Source organism: Arctopsyche grandis, chromosome 4, assembly GCF_051622035.1.
Source record: "Arctopsyche grandis isolate Sample6627 chromosome 4, ASM5162203v2, whole genome shotgun sequence".
NCBI lineage: Eukaryota > Metazoa > Arthropoda > Insecta > Trichoptera > Hydropsychidae > Arctopsyche > Arctopsyche grandis.
The window spans coordinates 34,197,910-34,222,795 of NC_135358.1; the positions used below are offsets into that span (position 1 = coordinate 34,197,910).

At 34.0% G+C, this 24,886-nt stretch overlaps 2 protein-coding genes across 6 annotated transcripts in view; one reads left to right on the forward strand and one right to left on the reverse strand.

Moving 5' to 3' along the window:
* Lim3 (Lim3 homeobox protein) overlaps nt 1-2,965 on the forward strand; it is a 73,672-nt gene extending 70,707 nt beyond the window's left edge. For all 5 annotated transcript variants that reach the window (XM_077428533.1, XM_077428534.1, XM_077428530.1 and 2 more), the window contains exons 5-7: nt 1,481-1,632; nt 1,709-1,885; nt 1,961-2,965. In XM_077428533.1, the coding sequence (XP_077284659.1) occupies nt 1,481-1,632; nt 1,709-1,885; nt 1,961-2,103 (472 nt within the window). In that variant the 3' untranslated portion in view covers nt 2,104-2,965. The remainder of the gene's footprint in view (nt 1-1,480; nt 1,633-1,708; nt 1,886-1,960) is intronic.
* On the reverse strand, nt 2,943-22,496 carry Phlpp (PH domain leucine-rich repeat protein phosphatase). Its single transcript, XM_077428529.1, has 7 exons — nt 21,533-22,496; nt 21,259-21,464; nt 17,415-17,713; nt 6,059-6,212; nt 5,824-5,985; nt 5,592-5,745; nt 2,943-5,516 (listed from the first exon to the last, which is right to left on the reverse strand). Exons 1-7 carry the CDS (start codon nt 22,170-22,172, stop codon nt 3,019-3,021), a joined length of 4,113 nt encoding a protein of 1,370 aa, XP_077284655.1. The 5' UTR covers nt 22,173-22,496; the 3' UTR covers nt 2,943-3,018.
* Between the last annotated feature and the right edge of the window lie 2,390 nt (nt 22,497-24,886).

Here is a 24,886-nt window from a genome sequence, read left to right on the forward strand (position 1 = left end):
CGTCGGCACTTAAATCAATATTACGAAAGCTTACATACATATGTATTTTGTTACTTTTTCTGTTTTACTGTAGACATATTTTAATATTAACAGATATAAAATTTGGGTATAATCATTTCGGAAAAATAGGTTTATTAAATGTATTATAGCTTGTATTCAACTTTAAGACCAAAATGTGATTGTCAATCTTATTTAAATGCTATTTTTATTTCGTACAAATCTCCGTGGTTCAATGACACACTTTTGCTCTGAAGTATGTATATTAATATCTAATTGACCCTGATACTATTTTAGGAATTAGGGTTCGCTTTTATATAAATAAGACTTTTTCTGTGTTATGAATATTTAATAGAATCATATAAATCTCTAAATATAAAATATAAAATGTAAGGAATGTCCTTACATTTTATTTGAAACATTTTGTTGACACACTTGAGAAGCTGATATTATTAACTTTTTGTTTTATTGATGCAAAATTTATAAATGCTTATTAATATTTTTATCTAACAATGGTTAGTACTATACCTATATAATATGTAAGTTATGAATTATCAGTGTAAGTTTATCAAGTTTATTGGAAAATTTTCCTATTCTAATTAGAAATTTGATTTTCACATTAGAAATCTAAAACTTTATATTGATTTTATATATACGGAAATTTCCTCGCATGATCATCGTGGGACAAATTCATCGCGGTGCCATTTCATCGCATTTCACACGAATTTCATCGCACGAACTTTTCAACACAGTAGCATTTTATCGCGGTGGCTTTTCATCATTTCAGACCATTTCATCGCGGCCATTTCATTTCGAAGACCATTTCATCACCAAACAAGACCTAATTTACATATCTAATGCAATTTTTTTCAATTACAAACGAAATTGTAGAAAATATATGTATTTTTTTCCGCAATAGTACCGCAATAGAAATTTTCAAACAAAATATACTAATTTTTTCTGTTTTGTTGACAAAGAAAGCTTGGAAGTTTTCAATCATTTATATTAAAAAAGAAAAACTATAATTCAAAACAATAATGCTTTTAATATTGGAAGAAAATTTAAATAAACTAGAATATTTTTGAAAATTAAAAAAAACTAGAATAATTTGTTTGAAAAATTTTATATGTATATCAGCGAGTTGTCCCCACGATAAAATGTTCGCACAATAAAATGGTCTTGCGATGAAAAGCCACCGCGCTGAAATGTCACTGCGATTAGAAGTTCATGCGATGAAATGCTCGTGCAATGAGACGCCACCGCGATGAAATGGCACCGCGAGGAAATGGCACCGCGATGAAATGCCCTGCGATGAAGTGTCCGCGATGAAACGCTTGCGATGAAATTTTCAGGAATCTGATTTATAGCTTGTTTATAGAACTTATTTTCAAACTTGCAACTATCCTCCAATAGAGTGCGAGCTTTTGAAGGGTCGGCCGTGTAGTATGAATCTGAAGACTTCAATTTGATTTTTGCTTTGCAGAAGAGCAAAAGAAAAGCGCCTGAAAAAAGATGCCGGTAGGACTCGTTGGAGCCAGTACTTCCGGTCGATGAAAGGCGGCTCCTCACCTCGCCACGACAAACTCCTAGATAAGGACGAACTGAAAGTGGACCTAGATAGTTATAGCCACCACGGTGCGTGCTCCACCATTTCAGTGTTAAGTTTGGTCCAACAAGCCCAGTGCTTTATTTACCGTATCTCTTGTCACAGATCTCAGCAATGATAGCTACAGCACTGTCCACATGGGGCTGGAAGAGGGTGCTTCGCCCCACACGAGGGGCTACCTCACTGCGGCGACGCCCCCGTATCTTTCAGCTCACTCGCCGCCTCTGCCCCTTGCCGCCCATCCTTACCCTTATAATGATCAAATCGTATACACATCCATAGGTAAGTACATTTATAATAGCATGGTCTTAATTGAATTTGGAATGAATTGTAATCTTTGACGTGTTTAATTTTTAGGTCATGGTGCCCCAGGGGTGCACGGTGCTGGCGCTATCGGTGGAGGGTCAGATTTGAGCAGTGGCTCCAGCCCTCCTCATTACCCTGACTTTCCACCATCACCTGATTCTTGGCTTGGAGAAGCGCCAGCTCCAAGATACTGACATCGTCCAGGGCCGCACGTGCCCCTAGCCTTCTTCAGATAGTGCGGTAGATCCGCGAGTCCAGACTCTTAAGACACACCGCTCTTCGAAATATCAGTGACAGATCGTTCAATCTCATTTAATTTTAAATCCAATTCACATTTAAAAAATAATAAAAACCTTCTTTATTTCATTTGAATCACACACTTAAGATGCGCGCATCTCGGACACATTGTGCATATCTCAAATATGCAACTTTTTTTAAAAGTATAATCGATGTTTTGAAAACTGTGAACGTAACATTTTTTTAAGTTGTAGATGCATTAGATTATATTCTCGCATTTGTTATCTTATACGTGTTTATAAGATGACATATGAATTGAGGAGTATAATTTTTGATTATTGTTTTCAATCGTTTTGTGAAAATAAAATGCGCAAGAAAATAATACCAAAGTACAAAATAAACCAAAAAAAAAAAAATAATCCACAATTTGAATATAAGAACATTTGTGCGTTGTGTGTGTGTTAACAAAAAAAAAACTGATGGAAATATAATACATAAATCAATAATTTTGTCCATATATATATACATATATACTAATCATTCAAGTGAAAGTGTTCTGTAAATATTTTTTCACTAGTTTGTATATTATAGGGATAATCAAAGGTTTACCACTGAATCTAAATAAAAACTTTGCTGATAAAAGTGTTTTTGAATGTGATATCGAAATTTTCAGCAAAACTTAGCGCACAGTGTCGCATAAAATGTAATCACTGTATGTTTCTTCTCAATGTGCTAGAAATCATGTCAAAAAAATGCATTTACATGTCTCTTAATTACAATTAAACAAAAAAATCTAGTCGTCTAAATAAATTTGATCTTAAGAAATATATCAACGTACTTTTATTTAACATATTTACAAATCGTGTTTTAATTTACAATTCAGTGGTTGCTACACCCCAATACTGCTGCATTCTACCTTCATGGTCCAGAGAATCTTGCGCACTTCTCTCTTGAATCACGGCAAAGTCATATTCCAAATTGTAAGGCATCAATCGTTGCAGCGAGCCAAAGTAAGCAGCATGAGGACCACCGTTCAGCTGAGATCGACCTGAACCGAATCTCATTTCTGGTCTGAAATTAGTCGGATTGTAAGATCTGGCACTTCCGTAGTGTCTGGTCAAAAGTGGTGGCGGTGGTGGTGGAGGAGGGATTGCCAGTTGAGGACTGCTGTTGGACAGGTTGCGAAGATTTCTCAAATTCGCACTGGGATTCTTAGTGAAGCCTTTCGACAAGGTATTCAACTCCTTGTCGAATAACAATTGTGTGTTTTGTTCCAGCATATACTCCCAGCATTTGAATTGCTCTTCAGAGACTGCCGAATCAGTGTCTTCCCTTTCATTTTCTCTCTGCTCTTCGATTCGAGCCCTAATAGCTTTAGCCACCCCTCTGCAGCTTCTCCTTTCGCTCATCTTACGAATGGCGCTCTCCTGAATTATCAATGGCGGTTGAGGCGCTCTCACTTGGATTTTATTTGTACTTAGAAACTGGTTTAAATTGTTATGGCTATTGTTCAACTGCTTGTCTATTATTTTTGTTTGGGCTGATCTTATTGTGACGGTTTCGTTAGTTTGGTCACTCTGGCCGCTAGGAGATGATCTGTCACTTCCGTGAAGTTTCAATGATGGTTGGCTTATCGTGTGGCAACAGTTGTTTTGGTATTCGCAACAACATCCAGTTTGACAAACAGCAGGAGGTGGGGAATTATTCATAGCTTTGCTTTTTTTTATTGTGTGTCTCAACTCTCGCATCAGTTGATCTACGTCAGAGCCAGGACCGTTGAATCTTATTATCATCACGGACAGATTTTCTTCAGCTCCATAACTCTGAGCTAAATCTTGCAATCTTTTGGCGGCAAGAATCACATTTTTTTCAGATCTAGTTTCTTCTATAGCCGACGCCAAATCGATAACTTCCCACAGCTTCTTGTTGGCCATGATTAAAAACTCATCAGTCTCTTGTAAAATAACTTGGGCTATTTCTGGATTTGGAACGACATTTGGAAAGCGTTCTGCATTTCCTATGCGTTGGTTTGAAATATTTGGTGTTAGTCTTATGGATCCAGAAGGCCTCACCAAAACTGCAGATGCTTCTCCAACGCTTGCAATTCTCAAAACGTATTTTCTTGGCGTTGGAGCAAATCCCAGTTCGGGTTGAGATTTTACTCTTGAAATGTGACAGAGTGTAACACAAGCTCCATTTCGTTGACCCTTTTCCTTTAATTCTCGATGCGCCGATAGGATCGTATACTTCATATACTCATTAGCTGTTTCTTTGACTGCTCTTTCTTCCAATAAAATTCTGGGTATCGATTTTGCCAATATATTCGGAATTTCACTATCACTACCTCCATCGAACAATCCAAACAACCCCTCAATGTTACAAAAAGCGGGTTGACGAAGTTGAGCAACGCAAAGATATTTTTTATTTCCAGAAGTTTCTGTAAAACCAACCTTCCAAGGTGGTTCCAGAGAACCTTCTCCTCCATCATAATGAGGCCAAGGTTGGGAAGGTAGCGTGATTCTATTTTGTCCAGACACGTCTACCAAACTCATTGGTCTTTGAGATCTGTACATGTGAAACTGCTTCGGATCTACTCTCAATTTTACATTGCAGGATATATCTAAAAATTGTAGTTGTTTGGGCACTAAAGAGACCAGGTTGATGACGTCCAATTCGTTGTGGGCCAAATCTAGTACTTTTAAGGTAGAACTGTAGGCAAATGTTGGTGTACTTTGCAATCGATTTGAATGTACCCTCAATATTCTTATATGAGGCAAACCTGCTAGATTGTTTGGTAGATGTTGAATGTTATTTCCAGATAAGACTAACTCTTCCAATTGGGACCAAGAAGCAATGCAATGTTCAGGTAATGACGTCAAACAGTTGTAAGCTATGTGCAAAATTCTCAGACGGTAAAAGCTCCTTAGTGTTTCCATTACGTTGTCGTTCAAGCAGTTTGCTGTTAAGTATAATTTTTCCATTTCAAGAGGCTCAATGATATTTGGAAGCTGGGTAAGGCGATTGTTAGACAGATTCAACACTTTTAATTGATCACAGGCTGCAAAGAAATTAGGTGGTAGTGAATGCAAGCAGTTGTTTTGCAGGAAAAGTTCTTGGAGCGGTATTCGAAGCCTCGGAACTGATGGTAGAGAATGCAATTTGTTATATCCTAGACGAAGTGTGTGGAGTGAGCTGAGTTCGCTACAGAATAAGTGCTCTGGTAAGCTGGTAAGTTTGTTGTGGGTAGCAAAGAGCACTCTCAATTCATGACAACCACCCAACCAATCTGGAAGTGAACTGAAGTTATTATGTGACACATCCATATGCTGTAATCTTGTTGGGGTAGGTTTGACGCGCATCTTTTCTATTTCTAAAAAAATATTTTTTTGATGATTAAGAATGCTATTTTTATATTTAAAAAAATCACAAATCAAAAATAACTTACTGTTCCAGTCGGCAACAAGTGATAACAGCGAGCGTCCATTCAATGATATTTCTTGTAATTGATTTTTGGTACATTGTACTACTTCTAAATTATCCAAAGCGCTTAAATCTAGCTTTTCAATACTGTTGTCACTCACATCCAATTGTGTTAAATTCTAAAATGAGAAATTAAAACATTTTAGTGAAAAATTATATTCAAAAGAACATTCCAAAAGTTGGTTTTCAATCATTACTCCATAATTTCCCAGAATTATGCTTCCTTTCAATTGGTTGTCTCTTAGATTGACCTTACTCAACGGTCTTGTTTCTTCATTGTTTAAATTATTACCAATTGGATATACTGCATTTTGTGCAACTAAGTTTTTATTGTTATCTAACCTAGTAGCATTTATGTCCTAAAATTGCAAAAAATAATGTAATCAAACACTTCTTAGTTTACTGTACAGTTTGTTTATATATTGCACTTACTAAAAGTCCTAAAGTCCTCATATCTTTACAAAGAAAACTGGGCAAACTTTGCAAATGATTTCCTGCAGCTTCTAAAGTTTTGAGGCACTCGAGCTCTTGCAAGCTTTCAGGCAAAGTTGATAATTCATTTCTATTCAGGTAAAGTTCTTCTAAACTGAAAACATATTTAAAAAAACAATAAGTCTAAATATAGAAAAAAATATGTACATCCGCTTTGAAATTTAGAAAATTGCATGAATAAATCTAATTAAAGTGTGTACGAAATATAAAATTATAAAATTTAAATCATTAATAATGTTATGCATAATTATAATTAGTTTTAATTTGAATAAAATTTTAGGATATACTTATATATTAATGTTTTTAAACGTGTAAATTCAATAATTCGCTTTATTACATTTTCAATAGCAGTATAAATGGAAGGTCATGAGAACGGTCTATTGTGATTCGAAATATTTTAGGAAAATCCGCTTTCAAGCATGAAAAACAGCATGGATTACTCAGTGTATTGTAATATTTCCTATGGTATATAAAAAAGTTAGTATTATACATATTTTTTGTATATCTCGAGTTAAGTATCATCAGATCACAGATAATGTTGAACCATTGTTTTAATATTCAAACTATTTTAGACATGTGTATACTGTGAGCTTTTCAATATATACACATATGTAAATAAATACTAAACTAATCGAACTGATGTATCTTTATTGGGGGTAGATATTTTCAGAGATAGATAAAAAGTAAGCGGCCAACGCATAGCCCCAAAAGACTGTCAGATGGTGATAGATCGAAGGTGCGGCGAGGATTGCTTGAAAGTGGAAAGTAAGTGCCGAAAACAATTATTTTCTTATATCAAAGAGACGTGGTAATGGCACGTTGGAAACAATGGAAGACGAGTCCAAAAGATGGATTGCCAGAGTGTTGCAAAAGCAGCTCGCAACGGTCAGTGGCCAAGCGGGCCGATTGGTCAACACTCCAAAGCGATACATATCGCAAATTCCCAAACCGAGGTGATTGTATCACTCGCTTTCGATTCATAATAAGGAAATTCACAATTGTAGATTATTAAATTTCATATTTGAAGACCTTCTAGATACGATCGGTTCAACGAACTCAAAAATTCGTACATATTTCAATCAAATCGATGGAAATTTTCCGACGCTTCTAAAGACAACGGATAACTGATGTTCTCGTATTTCGTCGAATTTGACGTGTGATCATTTTAGATAAAAAGTGTAAAGAAAACAAACATTATCAAGAGGATGACCATTGAGAGTAACATTTCCTTCAATACGATAAGAAATACAATTGAATTATGTAACTGATAATGAATCACTTTTCTTAAATGTTAAAAATAAATATTTTTTAAAAAACAAGTTTTTGTCATTAGGTATATAAAAATAAAAGGGCCGTTCTTAAGCACTTATACTAATATATGAGTCGTTACATTTGAAAGTGGCAAAAGTGGACTTTTCTTCATTGAATATAATGTTTTACGTTTAACAATATTTAAAATAATGGTGGCCTGTAATACCTTTATTTTGGACATATCGAATTAAAATAAGTGATAGCAATTTATAAATTGAGTCAAACAGAAATAGTATTTTTGGAAGTGAAAATTGGACTTTCGCCACTTTAAAATATAACGGCTCATATATGAAAAGCTATTTCATAAGTATTTTGTATACCTTAATGTAAAACAATACATTATATGTATATACATACATAAATTGATTTAATTAAAGTCATGAGTCATCATATATCCTAATAAGTTGGGCTACCCGTTATTAATATAGAAAAAATTGATACAAAGCATACACTAATAAGTATGAAATCAATATACGAATACAATACATACACATACACATTCGATGGAAAAATCTTCATTAAGTTCACTTTTGAAAGTTCATATTAAAAAAAAAGCACTAAGGAAAACTCAGGATCGTTTAAAATTACTAAATAATTTTCACTTATTACAACTAGATCACTAGATTAATTTAAAAAAAACTGTGTATTGTTCTTTTTAATACTCTTTTCATACATTATAGGTACGTTAGCATCAAATACACTTAGTAAAACTACACTTAATAAATTTGAATCATTCACTGGCGTAAAAGCATTAAAGTTTATTTATCATATTTAGTTTATAATTATTATTTAAATTATTTTGGATGACTACGACACTGTTATACACTAATATGATGCGTTCAGTTTGCGGTCAATGAGACTGCGGTTAAAAGTGTTGACCATTCGAGGGTAAGAGAAGTTGTGGTCAGTGGCGGCGCGTGCCGGCTTCTCCCGCCACCCATGCTTGACTTCCGCCGGACGTCTTATTGCAGGAAAATCATCATAAAATGTGCTCTGTCGACTTTTTAGAACAATAGAATGTTTCCATAGAAGAATTTCAAGTAAGCATGGATCTCTTATATCAAATTGACATAAATGAAAATGACTTTGAACGAAAAAAAATGTCGAAATTTCATTGTGAGCTCGTAATTTTTTGGTGTAAATCTATTCATAACAGTTCAAAATTATATATCGTATACAAATAATACTGAAATCATTGGAAAATGTCGATGAAACGATAAATTAGTTGACTTATAGTGAGTCCGCTGTATTGTGTTAAGAGGGCCGTATACCGAAACCATAATTTTGTTGCCGTTCCTTTCTTCGATATTGTATATATATATATATATATATATTGAGTGAATGCGAGAGTTATGAGAAAGATATTTTCTATGTTTGTGTGCTCCTATTTTTTTAAAAATCAACCGTTAAATAAGCACACTGGACTCTTTTCGTGGGTGTAAAAAAGAGGCGATTTTATAGATGTTTGCCGGCTCCTAGCTCCTATAAAAAATAACTAATCAAAAAAATTAAAAACATAAAAACATGCTTATGATGGATATCCATAGCATATTAAAAAATAATTTCTCTAGTGCTATAATTGAGGAAGGGAGAAGTGTAATACGTTTGTATGGACAAGGCGCTGGTGTCCAGCCCTCTTAAGAGGGCTGTACACCCGAAACCTTAATTTTGTTACCGTTCCTTTCTTCGATATATATATTGAGTGTATGTATATATTGAGTGAATGCGACAATATATATCAATATATATATTGAGTGAATGCGACAGTTGCGCTTCGACCAGATAAAACGTATTTTAAATTGACAAAATTGAGGTTTCGTATTCTACTATTTTCTCCTCCAAAACTGGACCAATTCCTAAAAAAATTTCATCATCAGTATGAGAAAGATACTTTCTGTGCATCTATCGGCGTATTTTTTTAAAAATCGACCGTTAAATAAGCACGCTGGACTCGTTTCGTGGGTGTAAAAAAGAGGCGATTTTATAGATTTTTGGCGGCTCCTAGCTCCTTTAAAAAATAATTAATCAAAAAAATAAAACGATAGATGCACCCCAATGGTGGATATCCATAGCATATTAAAAAATAATTTCTCTAGTGCCATAATTGAGGAAGGGAGAAGTGTAATACGTTTGTATGGACAAGGCGCTGGTGTCCAGCCCTCTTAAGGCTATGAGAAAAGTGTATGAAATTTTGTATTAAATAAAATGAAAAAAAAGCAATTGTCAATTCCAATAATGTTCACAAATCGATGGTGATAACATTGAAAAAGATGAATCTGAAACAGTTATAGTCGATCCGATGTAGCGAGAGACTTGCGAGAACCGAGCATGCTGTCGCATTCGTACAATGTGTTGTAACATTGTAAGGACGTAAAATAATTCCTTTATATTTTTTAATTATTTCTTATTTAACTATATAATATTATTACAATATAATTCAATGCAAGGTCTTTGATAATATTATTGAATTTGAAAATTTAACAAATTCAATAATATCAAACAATGACGTTGAAAATTTTTTTTATCGTCAAAAAATATAAATTTCCATTAACCCTCCCCCACTGAAGTGGGGTATCCAAGTGCCCCAATTTTTACGTTTTTCGTAATAACTATGTGGTTTTCAAGACTATACACCCTATATTTTTTGTATTCCTAGAATGAACTACAAGAAATTTATTTTACTAGATTTTGTATGATTTAGAAAAAACATCCTAAAAAATACATTTCTACGATTCAAAGTATGATTTAAAGGCGGTAGCGATAAGATTCGATGAATCAATGCGAGAAAAAAAGAGACAGCTATATTTTCGTAAGCTATTGTTTTCGTCGCTTTTGGCACGTGGCTATTGATTCATGCAGTCGCCTGTTGGCCTTACCTATGTGCGTTTGCATGTCGATGCTTGTCGTTATTTTTTAATACAAAAATAGTCAAAAACATGCTATAGGACTAAAACTTTTTTATGTTGATGTATAAAATGATTAATAAGATATATACATATATATTAAACCCATTTGTATTGAGAAAAGCTGTATTTTGATTAAAAAATACTAGGGTTTTACTCGACAACGATTCACGACACTCGTTCGATCTCGACGCTTCGTCCTTTGAAGGTTAATATAAAATATATGGATACGTATTCCGTAAATAAATTAATAATATCAACAACTTACGTATTTTGGTTCGGTGATTATTGGTCACAAAGCGCTCGCCCAAACACAAGCCGAAAAGTCCACCATACCAACGAGAACTATCATACTAACGAGAACTCGATTGCCAAATATTCCGTATTCGCGATTTTCATGGCAAAAATTGTCTTTTGGGCGATCGTGATGTAACTAATAATCCAATTACCACGTATTTTATATTAAAATTTAATTAATGTAAATATTTCAAAATGCGAAACTCGAACTGAAGACTAATAAAAAATAAAAGTCAAATTCTACCGACTGCTATACGCACAAACAACGTTGTATTTCTTGACCAAAATGCAATGCGAAACTGAAACGAAATGTAATTGGCCACCCCGGGTAGAGTAAGTAAACGTAAGTCTCGTTTTGATCGGTTCGACTATAATGTGGTGCTTTTATTTTAGCAAGAAACCTTTACTTTAGTAAATTAGTGCGTAGTTTTAAATTTTTGTTTTTGAAGCAAGCATATTTAAATTTGATTGTACTGTACTGTCGGCATTATATTTTAACGCAACCAAATATGATAATAAATCTTCGTAAAAAAATCACAGCAAGTCCATTCGGAACAGTGGCACAATACGTATGAAGAAATTCACACGCAAATAGGATGTAACGCCGAATGCCTTTTTATATTCAGGTGTAAACTAATCTTTACATCAGTGAGTAGAATCACAACTCAATTTACAAAAAACCATAAATTCATTCAGAATTAGTAACACTGTGTATTAATTTAATTGAATTTCCATATTGCTGTTTTACTTGCATACTCCAGAAAACGAAACGAACTTTCCACACATTTTCTAGGCACATATTTATGTACGTATAATATTATACTCGTATCGGTCGAGTGAACGTGAGGATAACACTCTCTTACGTAAATGCATTTAACATTGTATATTGGAATAAATAGATGAAAAAAAAAAACAACACAGAATTTCGTTTAGTGAAAGTTATCTAATTAACTAATTAATTTGTTTGTAAACAGGTTTATAAAATTTGTATCAATCAATTTGGAGAAAGCGTGAAGTAGTCTATGCACATATGTATTTGTATGAAGCTGTGCTAATTTTAGGTTTCCGGAAATATTAACATATTAATTTTGTAGGTACTTATGTACGTATGTATATAGCTACCAATATATAATATAATATAACAAGGAAGTATTGACAAATCAACAAAATTTTTAAATCCGAATGTATTGTTACGTACACCGCGGATTAAGCGAATAGAATCCCAGAGACTGTGTGACCGTTGAAGGATTATCTGTTAACGGATTAACTAAGTGCTTGCACTTAGAGGCGATAGCGATTATATCTAGACTCTAAGTGCATATAGGCTAACCGTTACCATACCGTTATTAATCCCTTCGCAGAACTGACCCATACCGTGGGAAGACATATCCGAATACGTGACTATACAATAGGTAAACAGATTAGACGTCCTGAGAGATCTACCCCTTATGCAGGCGATATTATGTCATTCTGGACTGAGCACTGCCAGTGCGTGTATCTCCTTAATCATCAATAAATGCTGTGAAAAACGACTAAGGCCTTTTACTTGGATCCTCCACCCACCCCTACGCAACAGTATCATCATTGGAATACTAAATGGAATTCCATATACGTAATATGTACATTTTGAATGGTAAAACCTAATAATGTGAAAAAATATGAGATATAATATGTTTCTAGAATCGAAAGCATATAATGTGTGTTTTCAAAAATTTTCCTATTAGAGCAAAAGTGTAATTGATAGTTGATTTAAAGCGTTTGAAGCTATAAGTAGGGTGTCAAAAGAGTATAATTATGTATAGGTATATTCTTTGGTGACTTTTCCGATCATCGAATTGTTTAAAATTTCATCTAAACTTTTTGCGTCATCTTATTTCAATCAATCATGCAAACTCGCCTTAACAGATTTCTCCAAAGCGACGAGTGTCCTATACAGATTAAGAATTGTTAATTATATACACCTAAGTAAACACCTACATATATATTTTCACGAAACACGACATCTATGGTCAAAATTCTACAGAAATATTCTAACATTGATCCCCAGAGACATCTATGGACAAATTTGCAGCATTTATACAAATCAGCGAAATTCCAGATGGTGAAAACTCGACATTTTGCGAGAAAATGGGTAAGGTTGCAAATTTGTTGGAACTGTTTCAATAAAAATCAGATAAATTGGCAAACTTTGATAGGAAACGATCGAGATGGAGTCACATCTTCAAGGTATGGCCAGTAGCAAACGGTGGATTGAAAAATTGAACCCGCGACCATTTTATTCAAAAGCATTATATGCTAACCACTATCTATGCTGCACATACACACATGTAGGAAAGATTTTTGAAGATTCTGCCCGCGCACATTAATACGGGAGGAAACACCTGTTCCTCTTGTTTCTGTTGTATCCTGCTCGCGCAAATTAAGTGAGTATGTACGTGAGTATGTACTGTTTACCATGCACAATTTTTTTGATCTTTCGATTTTCGATCTTTGCCTTCCGATATTTGCGTTTTATGTCGTTTAACATTCTGTCTCGTCACGGAGACCGGTACAATGTATGCGAGTAAATGTCATTAAAATGTATACATATATGGTATGTTTTTATATAATACTAGTGGTTTTACCCGATTTCGCTCGGTATTTATAATATAAACCGCTTAAACATGGCTAATCTAATAGTAAACATTATACTAAATTTATTTGAATAGTTTTATTTTATTTAAATTTATTTGAATATTCGTGTGTTTTTTTTTTATTAAATTTAACTTACGGATTCTTCGAACCAACAATAGTTACATACATACAAAGTCTCTTTCGAAATTATATATTCGACTAGTTGTTTTACCCGGCTTCGCTCAGTATTTGTGATATAATCAGCTTAAACATGACTAATCTAATAGTAAACATTTTAATATGTTTATTTGATTAGTTTTATTTTATATAAATTTATTTGAATATTTGTTTTTTTTTATTAAATTGAATGTCACGAACAAACAAACATATATACTAAGTCTCTTTCAAAATTATATGTATACCAGAATCCAGCGCCCCCCCCCGGCACCCTCCAGGGCCTTTGAATAAAACCAATGTAACATATATATTATATATATATATATATATTTATATCCCATTTATCTGGTAGTCTGCGCTCATCATTGTTTTCATGATTGATTGTGATTTATGAGTGGAATTTTGATTAACTGTCTTCCATTTGGGCCTCACAGGGATGTTTTGTATTTGCAGTTGGTTTTTATTTATTGGAACTGGCTGTAGGTGCAAGGCATTCCTTATGTTATATTTTATATTTGCTATTGTAACGTACGCCGCGGATTAAGCGGATAGAATCCAAGAGACTGTGTGACCGTTCAAAGATTATCTGTAACGGATATCTGTTAACGGATTAACTAAATGCATACCGTGCGACTGGTATAAGTGGGTTTTAAGGATTAGCGACAAGCTAAGTGCATGAAACAATGATTGCACTTCTCATACCGTGGGAATACATATCCGAATACGTGACTATACAGTAGGTAAACAGATTAGACGTCCTGAGAGACCGTGAGACCGGTGTAAGTGGTTTTAGGGATTAGCGACAAGCTAAGTGCATGAAAGCTAAACAATGATTGCACTTCTCATACCGTGGGAAGACATATCCGAATACGTGACTATACAGTAGGTAAACAGATTAGACGTCCTGAGAGATCTACCCCTTATAAGGCGGTACGTAGGCGATATCAGGTCATTCTGGACTGAGCACTGCCAGTGCGTGTATCTCCTTAATCATCAATAAATGCTGTGAAACGACTGTTGGCCTTTTACTTGGATCCTCCACCCACCCCTACGGAACACAATTTTTACGTATCCGCTATTATAATTGGTATTATTTTGTTATGATTATGTATAAATGTATTATCGTCTGTGTATATACATATGTTTATACTTATTTTTCTTTCTCTCTTTTCTTTTATAAGACATTCCCTTCTTTGTTGTTTTTTTTATAATTTGTAATTATTATTAGTTGTTTGTGTATATATACATTGTTTTGTTTTTGTTATGTCAAATTTCTTTAGTTATTATTTTGTTTCTTTTCTTTTCTGTTATATTTTTGACCATTGTGGCGCATTATGAATTCCTGTAATACTACAATGGTCCAAAATCTAAATAAATAAAATATACAAAGTCTCTTTCGAAACTACATATATATTAGATTATATTTCCAGCTACATAGGTTTGAACCATTGCAATGTTCAACTCAAACCATTGCAATTTTCAACTCAAACCATTGCAATGTTCAACTCAAACCATTGCAATAGTCACGCGGAAAGCTCAAGATTTTCCACAATTTTCTTCGACTCCAATCAGCACAACATACATCACATAATCTCCAGCATCATAATTGTAAGTATACCAATGATCAACCTTGATTTGGACGAGCGTCAAGCGACGATGAGCGCGTTAGTAATGTATACAGTCCGATTTTTTAGTTGGATATTTATTATTCGAGAGCATTGTCCGATGCATTTCTCGTAAAAATTACATTAAAAGCGATAAGATCGATTGACCAACTGTAAGCCACGGCGTTCCTCTCGGGCCTCATCATCATCATCATCGCCGCAAACCGACTCCGAAGCCGGAGTTAGAGGAAGGTCTCGCTTCGTCGACAGACCGTTGAAGAGGCAGCGGAAATTATTACACATAACGTAAGAGGCTAAGGCTTTGGCACCCACACGGCGATGCACACTTTAATTTTTTCAACAAATGGTGACTAAGCGCTTCCACAAGTGTGCAGCCGACCCCTCTGCCGATTTTCGAACCGAATTTCGGTGAAAATGGAGCTTGGGAAGCGCAGGCTACGTGTACGTGACGATGAATACTTCCTAAGTGTGACTATACTCCGTCACGTTTCAAATTACTCGAAATGGCAACGGTGGCATCGCTTTATTTAATTACCGAAATAATTTATATATTCGCATACGACGGCAGTGCAATTTTCATTACCGTTTTTTTGTCGACCGGATATATACAGATTAGGGTCAAGATTCTTTAGTTGTTAAATTATAGCGATGTTCGGTATTTGTGATCTATGTTTATGTGGTTTTATAATATTAATGAATTCCTTAATATGATATTTATCGTGTGAATCTTTTAGAGGATGAAGTAGCCAAAAAAACACCTTGAAATAACAACGATATCAGTAATGTATGACTTTTAAATCAAAGGACTATGTAGGTATGGACAAAAAAAACAAAAATTTTTAAAGATGACTGTCTTGAAATGATGAGTATAATTTTACATTTTTTGCTAAAAGAAATATTCTAATTAGCCTACCTTTTTTAATAACATCTTGTTCGTTTGAAATACTTAATATTATGAATAATTTGTTGAAAAATCGATCGAGAATGCAATATTCCAAGACCTTTTAATTTGTTTCCGCACTGATTTGTTCTGAGAGAATCGGTTCGCGAGCCGATTCCCTTGCCATATTAGTACTCAAAAGGTTCTGTGTAAATATGTGTTATTTTAACAAAAAAAAAAAAATTCAGAATGTTTGACGGACACAAAACGGAATATTCATAGTAAAAATTCTATAAATGCTTTGAAAAGATGAGTAAATTAAAAAATGTTTTGCCATCGATGGAACGCTTATACATAATAATTCGATAGTACCGTGAAAGGAACAGAATTGAAACGGCAAGTCCGTGGAAGTAAACGACGCGGCGGACAACACCATAACAATACACTACCACTACCGTAGGCAAAGCTGATTCCATTTTCTGAACTTCGCTAGTCCGAGTGACCAATATCAATATGGACAACGATTTAAATTTATTTTAATTGAATTGTCAATATTTTTAAACATTATAATATTATATTATATCTCATATTAAAATTAAAATACAAAGATTATTCGGCCAATGGTCATGATCAATGGTGTAAACTCATACTTTCAGCTTTTGAAACCAAAATGTTGATATTTTTGCCTCTATATTAAGTTTAGAGATTGCAACGTCAATGGGCGGGTCACATAACTAGAAAAAGCGGATGATAGATAAACGAAAGAAGTGCTTGAATGGTACCCGAGAGAATTTAAAAGGGTGCAAAGAAGGCCGAAGGGGAGATGGGTGTATGAAATCCGAAAAATGTGTGAATGAGATGGATGAAAATTGCCTAAAACAGAGACGAATGGAAGCGTGTTGGAGAGGTCTTCATCCAGCAGTGGTTATAACTAATGATGATGACGATATTTAATTTGTATTAATATATTTACATACATATACATATCTACCAAGTAAATATTCTTCTTTACTATTTATTAAATATGTCAAATGTTTTCCCAGTGAAATTTAGACTATTTTTAATGTTTTATTATGATAAGTTTTAAATTGATACGAGACTTTATATGAGAAATCTAGAAAAGATAGATGATGTTTATTGATACATATATAATATTAGTGTTAGTGAATGTAATTCCAAAATTGAATGAATATAATAAAAATAAAATGAGACAGTCTGGTGACTGGTCTCATTTATTATCGTGACGCAAAGTAATTTTGACGATTTTTTTTTTGATTTATGGATACAAATCACCGATTCCAATCCTACATAATTTGATGTAAATAATAATCTTATTTAGACATGTGGAAGTGAAGGTTTTTACATTTGAGCGCGAAAATTACGCAAAGGTTGGCGCGCTAAAATGTGGAGCGTATCACGATTTTCATAACTGAGTTTGTTTAGAATTTCAAAATAGAAAGAAAAAAAAAATTATAAAACCGTAGACTTACCGTTTGAGCTGCGAGATCTCTTGAGGCACACATTCTATCTCATTGTCGGAAAAGTCGAGAATCGTTAACGATTCGAGCTGAAGCAGTTCCGTAGGAAATGTTTTAAATTTGTTGGCATTCAAATGTAAGGTGCGTAATTTTTTCAGACTTGAAATTTGATCTAAACTAGCCAGACGAAGGTCGTTCTGACCGGCGAAGATCTCTTCCAGATCTTGGTGGAAAAGCGTTTCGTCCGGAAGCTGCTGAAAGCCAGACTTGGCGATGTCCAATTTCGCACTGGAGGACTTCTGCTGAGTGGCCTGAAATTAATTCAAAATATTATATACAATTGGCGGAATAGAGCTGAAAAAAAAAACACGAGGCTATGATTTTTTCAACCAATGTATCCTATACATAAGACAATAGTCATCCAGGTCTTATTTTTTGGGGTACTTGTACCTGTTTAGCATTAGACATTGGCTCAAGCGAGTCCTGCTCGAACCCAGAAGTGGTACTGAGGTCATCAGACTCCCTGAACGTCACACGTGACTTCATCCTGACTCGCTGCACCGTGCATACGTTCAAAAGCATCACTAAATCACACGCATACACCCACGAATAGGAAAATCTGTACCGGATGATCACATCTCGGACATCGACTGGTTCACGCTCGGTCGAATCCTATATTTTTCCCCACTTATATCACTGGCTAACAATGGAAAATTAACACACAATGGATTTGTTTCACATTTTCGCGTGATTTATCCGCACACTTTCGCTTTTCCGTTCCTGAAATCCACACACGTGTGTGTGTATGCTGGTTGTTTATTTAATCACGCGTTGATCGTTTGGGTTTGTGCGAGCTTTGGGTTGGTTTGTGGGGGTTTTTGACACTTTTGGCAACAGCTAGGGGAAATTGCGAGGCTCTCGCGGGAGCTGCTGAAGGTGAATGTCGCGTTCGACTGATCAGAACAACAGTTCTGCGACAGCTACATATATACGTCGACAAAAGTGTCATTGTCGACAAACGGGAGTAGCTCTCTTCATGGTGATTTATCAGTAGTATTGTAGTCGGTGCAAATTCACCAATCACGTGTCTGTAGCTAGGCATTGTCTGGTCGGGTATTGGACGAACGCGATTTTCCCATTAGTTCTATGGAAAATTATAGGAAAGATGGACAGTATCGCCATATTAATCTTGAATGAGTGAATGGTGTTTTGATCCGTGACTTTTTTAATTGAAATCGGCACATTGGCCATTCTATTTCCTATGCTATACATATGTATAAGGTTGGATGATATCAATATTTTGTTACACCCATATACATATACTAACTTGAAAAAACTGCCTGCCATATATATTATTCCGTTTGTTACAGACATTACTAACAAACTAACCAGTACATTCTATGACAGAATCACTAATAACCATACTAACACACTTGTGACGAGTCTCGGTGATTACAACAAAATGTCTATACCCTTTAGGTATAACACAAAGATTACCTAAACACAATCTGCTTTAGGTCATCGACTTTAGAGTCTTTAATTAATATTATGTATTAGATGTATTATGAGCGTTTATAAGAATTGTAAATAGGTTTTTGAGCTCTTTTTCCTATAATGCTGTACATTAACATTGGAATAATATAATACTATGATTATTAACCAAATTAAATTAAATTGTAAAATAGAAAATGATCAGTAGATCAGTCGATATTAAAATAGATATATGATGTATTGTGAACATAATTTCGTAATAATAAAAAGAATTTAAAAATCAAAATCAAAGAGTATGTTTGGATGTTTGGTATATAAATGTCCAAACTGTTACAATGCGCTGGAATTGACTTAACTCTTACATATGTACATATAATGTAGTAAAGGAATTTATCTTGTAAAGGCACTTTTAATGTTGATTTTTTTATTAAGTTTTCGTTTTTCATGCTCTAAGTATTATACATGTCATAATTTTCTGCATTTTATAATTATAATAACTTTTCAACTTTTTCTTTAGGTACTTTAATACATTTTCTCTTACTAGAGAACCATGACAAATTTTTGATTTAAGATTTTTAAATATTATGGCAAGCAGTAATGACGTTAATAATCATTATTAATTTAGTTTTCATTCTTAATGATTACGATTTTTATTTATTTTCGCAGTTAGAAGCGTACAAAATATGCATTTCATATTTGTTGTTTCATATTTCCTGGGGAATTAATAATAAAAAATGTAGATAATTTCCAATATACACTTCTACACAGATATACATATTTGGGCAGTAGGCTGAACTGTGTGTAATGTTTAGGATAGCTATTCAGATTTTGTGTGTGTAATATTTAAGAATTGTTGAATGATTTTTCCTTCAAAATTGAAAAACGTTGATATAAATATGGAATTAAATACATATGTATATGAGTCAAGAAGAAAAGGTTTTTTAAGCCGACGTGGTAAAGATTATCGTTGCTTACTTTGTATGTAAGTAAATTGATGAAATTTATTTACTTTTTTTTGACAATTTTATAAGAATACATATTTTTATTTAAAATTGATTGTTTTATTATATTTCTATCAAGGAAATATCGTTACGTATACGAATGTACACGGTTGTACCACGGTTTGATGGATTTTCTTACTGTGTAAGGTTCAATTAGCGTATATTATTTCGATTTTCCAGTCATAAAGTCGAAGATGAGTCGCTGACTGGGTTTCGAAAATACTCTGCTTTTTGAATTCAATCTCCGTTATGTGTTTAAATCGCTTAACCAACCTAAAGATATATGTATGTCAAGCACTATGTTCAGATCGTGACTTATTTGGAATCGATTCAGCATCTCCAGGCGGGCTAAGAATTATTATAAACGTCATAAAATAGATGCGTTACGCTCATTCGAGCGAAAAAAATGCAATTTTGTCTGATTTATGCACTTGCGTGGGATCGAGAATGATTTGAATTTCGAAAATGGGGAGAATTATCATTCAAGCAATGTATGTATGTCTGTATTTGTTTGAATAATTTAAAATGGAAATATTCGAATTTCAGTTTAAATATAAACACATAAATTAATATTACATATTTTGTTTGTAATATCAATATGTAATATGAATGTACAAATGCATTATAATAAATTTAAGCGTGACATCTATGGTTAAAAATATTAACTTAGTAAAGTTTCACACCATTTACTAAATTAAAAAATTGTGTTAAATATACATTAATTTTAAATTGTATTTTTTATACGTAATAATGAGTATTAATGTTTGATATTAAAATAATTTTTACTAATCAATATTGTGACATTTTTCTATTTGTCAAATACAAATATAGATGGCGATTTATTCTAACAAAATGTCGATTTAACAAAACTACTATCAGCGCTTATATTTTATTTGCCTTTTTATATTACAAATACGCTACGTATAGTAGCTATTTAAATGTGCGTGGAATAAATTTATTGTTTTTAATATAAACATATGTTCAAATGCATACATTAAATTATACTTTCGCGCAATTCATATTATTGTAATATATATGTATACATTAGTACATATATAGAAGTAATTAGTCTTTTTAATGTCTTTATAAATCAGAAATAGCATTTGAATAACGTTCATAAATAATCGTTCGTTTGAATATAGAGTGTATTAGATAAATCAAATGATATTTCCAATCTTGATCAGAATCTGAAGTGCACGTGTGTATGATTTCACTTTCACAGTTGAACCGCTCAGAGAAACTTGTATTTTCCGTTGCACAAGAAAATGCATTACAGATATGGACGTCATATTGGTTGCAGATTCAATCACAGCATAAAAATTACATCACGCAACAATCAATTACATACATGTGCTAATGTTTACCTCTTTTATCCACGCGAACCATAGGTTTCGTTCCCAGTAGTTGTCAAATCCAAAAAAGATGTGACGATCTTTTGAAACGGGCGAGTTCGAAACAGTTCCAACCATCGGAGGAGTCACTTTTAGGACCAAACGATTGGATCTAGGACTCTGCAGCTCGACCTCACCTCCGGATATTTCAAAAACCTCAGGTGGACCATCTAAACATCCTGAAAGTTCAAGCGCATTAGTGGACCAGTCTAAATTGAGTTATAATTTGGAGTGCACGCTCAATTACCTGGATAGAGTAGCAATTTAGAATCGACAATGGCGACAGGTCGACGTTTCCAATTTGGAAAAACAAGACCTTTCAGTATGTGGAGAGGTGCTGAACGAGGTATGCCTGGAGTGCGCGTCGAAGGAGAAGCAGGACCACCGTGAAGTCTTATCATAAACCTCAATTCTGGATCAATTCCTAGTCTAGATCTCCTTGACAGATCTTCAAAACCCAATTTGATCAAAAAGTCATCTTGCAATTCCAAAGGACAATCATCTTCGAACAATCTTTTCGACTGTCCACCTCCGAATTGGATCCAAACTGTCAGATGCTGGGGCAGATTGAGTTTTTTCGCAACTGTTTTCACAGTAGTGTCTCTGTTCAAGTAGAGCAGCTGACTTTTCATGTCTGCGAATGGTTCCGGTCCTGAATATATGCGAACCCATCCCGACTTTTGCAACTGCGGACTGCTAACCTTCTTATCTTCTTCATCCCTCAGATTCGTTTTGAGCTTGTTTAGACCTCTGGTAGAAGCTAGACGTCTGAAAGTGGATTTTCTTCTAGGCAGCTCGACACTATCTTCTAGAGATTTTTTCCTATCTTTTGTCACAGAGGTGCCTACAGTCACAGCCGTACTGCACACCATTGCCGTTTTCAACATTCACACTTACGTAGTAAGCACACCGTCATAATCAGAGAATATAATCACTGGCTTTTATTGCCTCACTTTCACGCCGGTGCTAAACACCGACTTCAGCACTTGGAATCAATTTTGCACAACTTGACACTTTGTTGCACATATCCGACAGGTGATTTCGAATATCCGAGTGTGTTCGAAGTTCCCACGAGTTGGTTCGGACAGGTCCTCTCTGTTGGTGTGTCCATGCGCGACTGCCGTAGCAGACCACTACCATTTCGGCCATCGTGGTTGGCCACGGTCTGGAAGAAGACCAGCGACGGATGTCGACGTCCCTTGTACTTGACTTCCGTTGGCCTTCAAATGCTCTCCCTCCTTCTGTTATGTCCATACGGGCTATTTACATATCTTTCACTGCAGGTGCTTTATCGGTATATACATGTATATGTACACCCACAACTTTAGGATAAAAATATCTCGCAAAGCTTAAACTTCCACAGTAAAAACTTTAAGGGAGTAAAATAAATTTGCAAAATTTAGTTACTGATTACAAAAAAATAGTGTGCATTTCTAAATAACGGATACAGATTGCAATTGAAACTTTTCTTTGATCATTGAAAAGAATATTTGCTACTTAAAAAGCGGATGTTTGCTACTTAAATATATATTACAATGACCAAAATACGAACCGACAACGACCAACGCTTCTCTCTACTGGATTCCTTCTTTTTTTACTCTTCTTTTTTACTCTACTTCTTATACTCTACTTTTACCTTCAACACCTACTACCTTGGCTTAAACTCTACGACCTGACATCATTTTTCATATTCATACGTAATACGTAAACAAAAGTGACAGTTTACAGTTGTCAATAGCGGAAGACTGCAACGTTGCTACTTTTTGTTTAAAAATATATCTATTTTAATGCTAAAATCTATTTTTTCAAATGATCGTTTCATATTTTTTAATGGTAACTTTATAATGCCAAAATATTTTATTCGATGCACAATACGAGATTGTTTAATGCACCGAAAATAATGCAATTTTTTAGTAACGTTTTTTTTTAGGATAAAAAGTATTTTTCTAAATGCAGAGTTAAATCTGGTTTATTTATTTTTTGTAAAGTCGACATAACAGATGCATCCAATTGTATATATTATGCTGTTATCGGGTTGCCCCCGAGTGACATATATGGTACTAAATTTATACATATATACATATATAAAATTTGAAATCATATTCAAATAGTTGTGACACAGTGGGTAGGATAGTTTTTACAAATTTGATTAGGAACAATTCCAACAATGAAATCAAATCAATTGGCAAACTCTGATAAGAAACGATCGACTTGGTCACAAATATCCAAGTGTGACCAGCAGCACTACAGATAATACACTATAGTAATAATACAGAGTAAACTATTTATTATCCAGTATGCTTTCTAGCAGAGTGGTTCGAGTCCCACTAGAGACCCGCTACTGGCCAAACCTTGGTTTGTGACTCCAGGTCGATCGTTTCTTATCAGAGTTTGCCAATTTTTCTGATTTTAATTGAAACAGTTCCTGTAAAATTGGCATCTCCTTTCATTTCTCTCAAGTTATTCAACGTTTTGAGGTTCGTCAATTTAATTATAAAATGCTACAAAATTTTTGCCATATACAAATTTAAATATATCACTGTGAATGTTTGAATGAATTCGCATTGTATAAAATGCTTATGTATGTATATTGATTGTACTACATATATCTGTTTAAGTGCACGCTTTGGAGCGATCTGTAAAAGCGAGTGTTCATATTTTTACATACCTCTTTTATACTTCACTTACGATTACAATTCAGGAAAAAATTTGCCTCTTATTCAATCGTTTTCATACTTTGCCATATTGCTCATTTTGGTCATCAATATAAGTAAATGTATCCTCCGCCATTACAATGGAGAAAAAATATCGTTTTAGACGCGTTTGAAATTTGAATTTCTGAAAAGTGCCTGACGTTTATCCAGTTTTTAGTCTTAAACATAGATGGCGGTAGTAAAATAAAATTATTGGTATTTTTATTCAAAATAATAATTTTATATACAAATTATAGAAGTGGTATGTTTGTAAAAAACTTTTTTTATAATATAATGTACACTATGGATTATTTTATACATATGTATACAAATTTATTAATATGGAATCATATTCAAATAGTGGTGATATATAGTAGGTAGTATAGTTTTGCCAATGAAATTGGATAAATTGGCAAACTATGATGGGAAACGATTCTTTTCAATCAAGGTCAACCCAGGGGCTGGAATCCGAGAACCTTTCGATGGTTAGCATTAACGCAAGCACTTTTTTTATAATATAATTTTTCTGTTTTCACACATTTTTTCAAATATGGGATACACCGTTATCGATCACTGCCTTTAAATTAAAAATTTTATCACAGCAAGGATAAAATTTTACCGAAAATGGTCCAAAGGGTCGTTTTGGTATATATCACTGTCAAGCAAGGATAAACACTACTATACAATTTCAACGAAACAGCTCAAATGTTTCGTTTTGAAAAGACGTTACCAGGTATGGTACGATGTATGCCACATTTTTTCTATATGCTTAAAACTATCTAAAAAAAGAACCACGTCCCACATCCCACGCTGTGTGATTTTACCCTTATACTACCAAAATTTAGTATGCAGCATTAATAATGAATAATCAGGTCAAGATGTTCATTTGATGATTTCGAGAATACCGG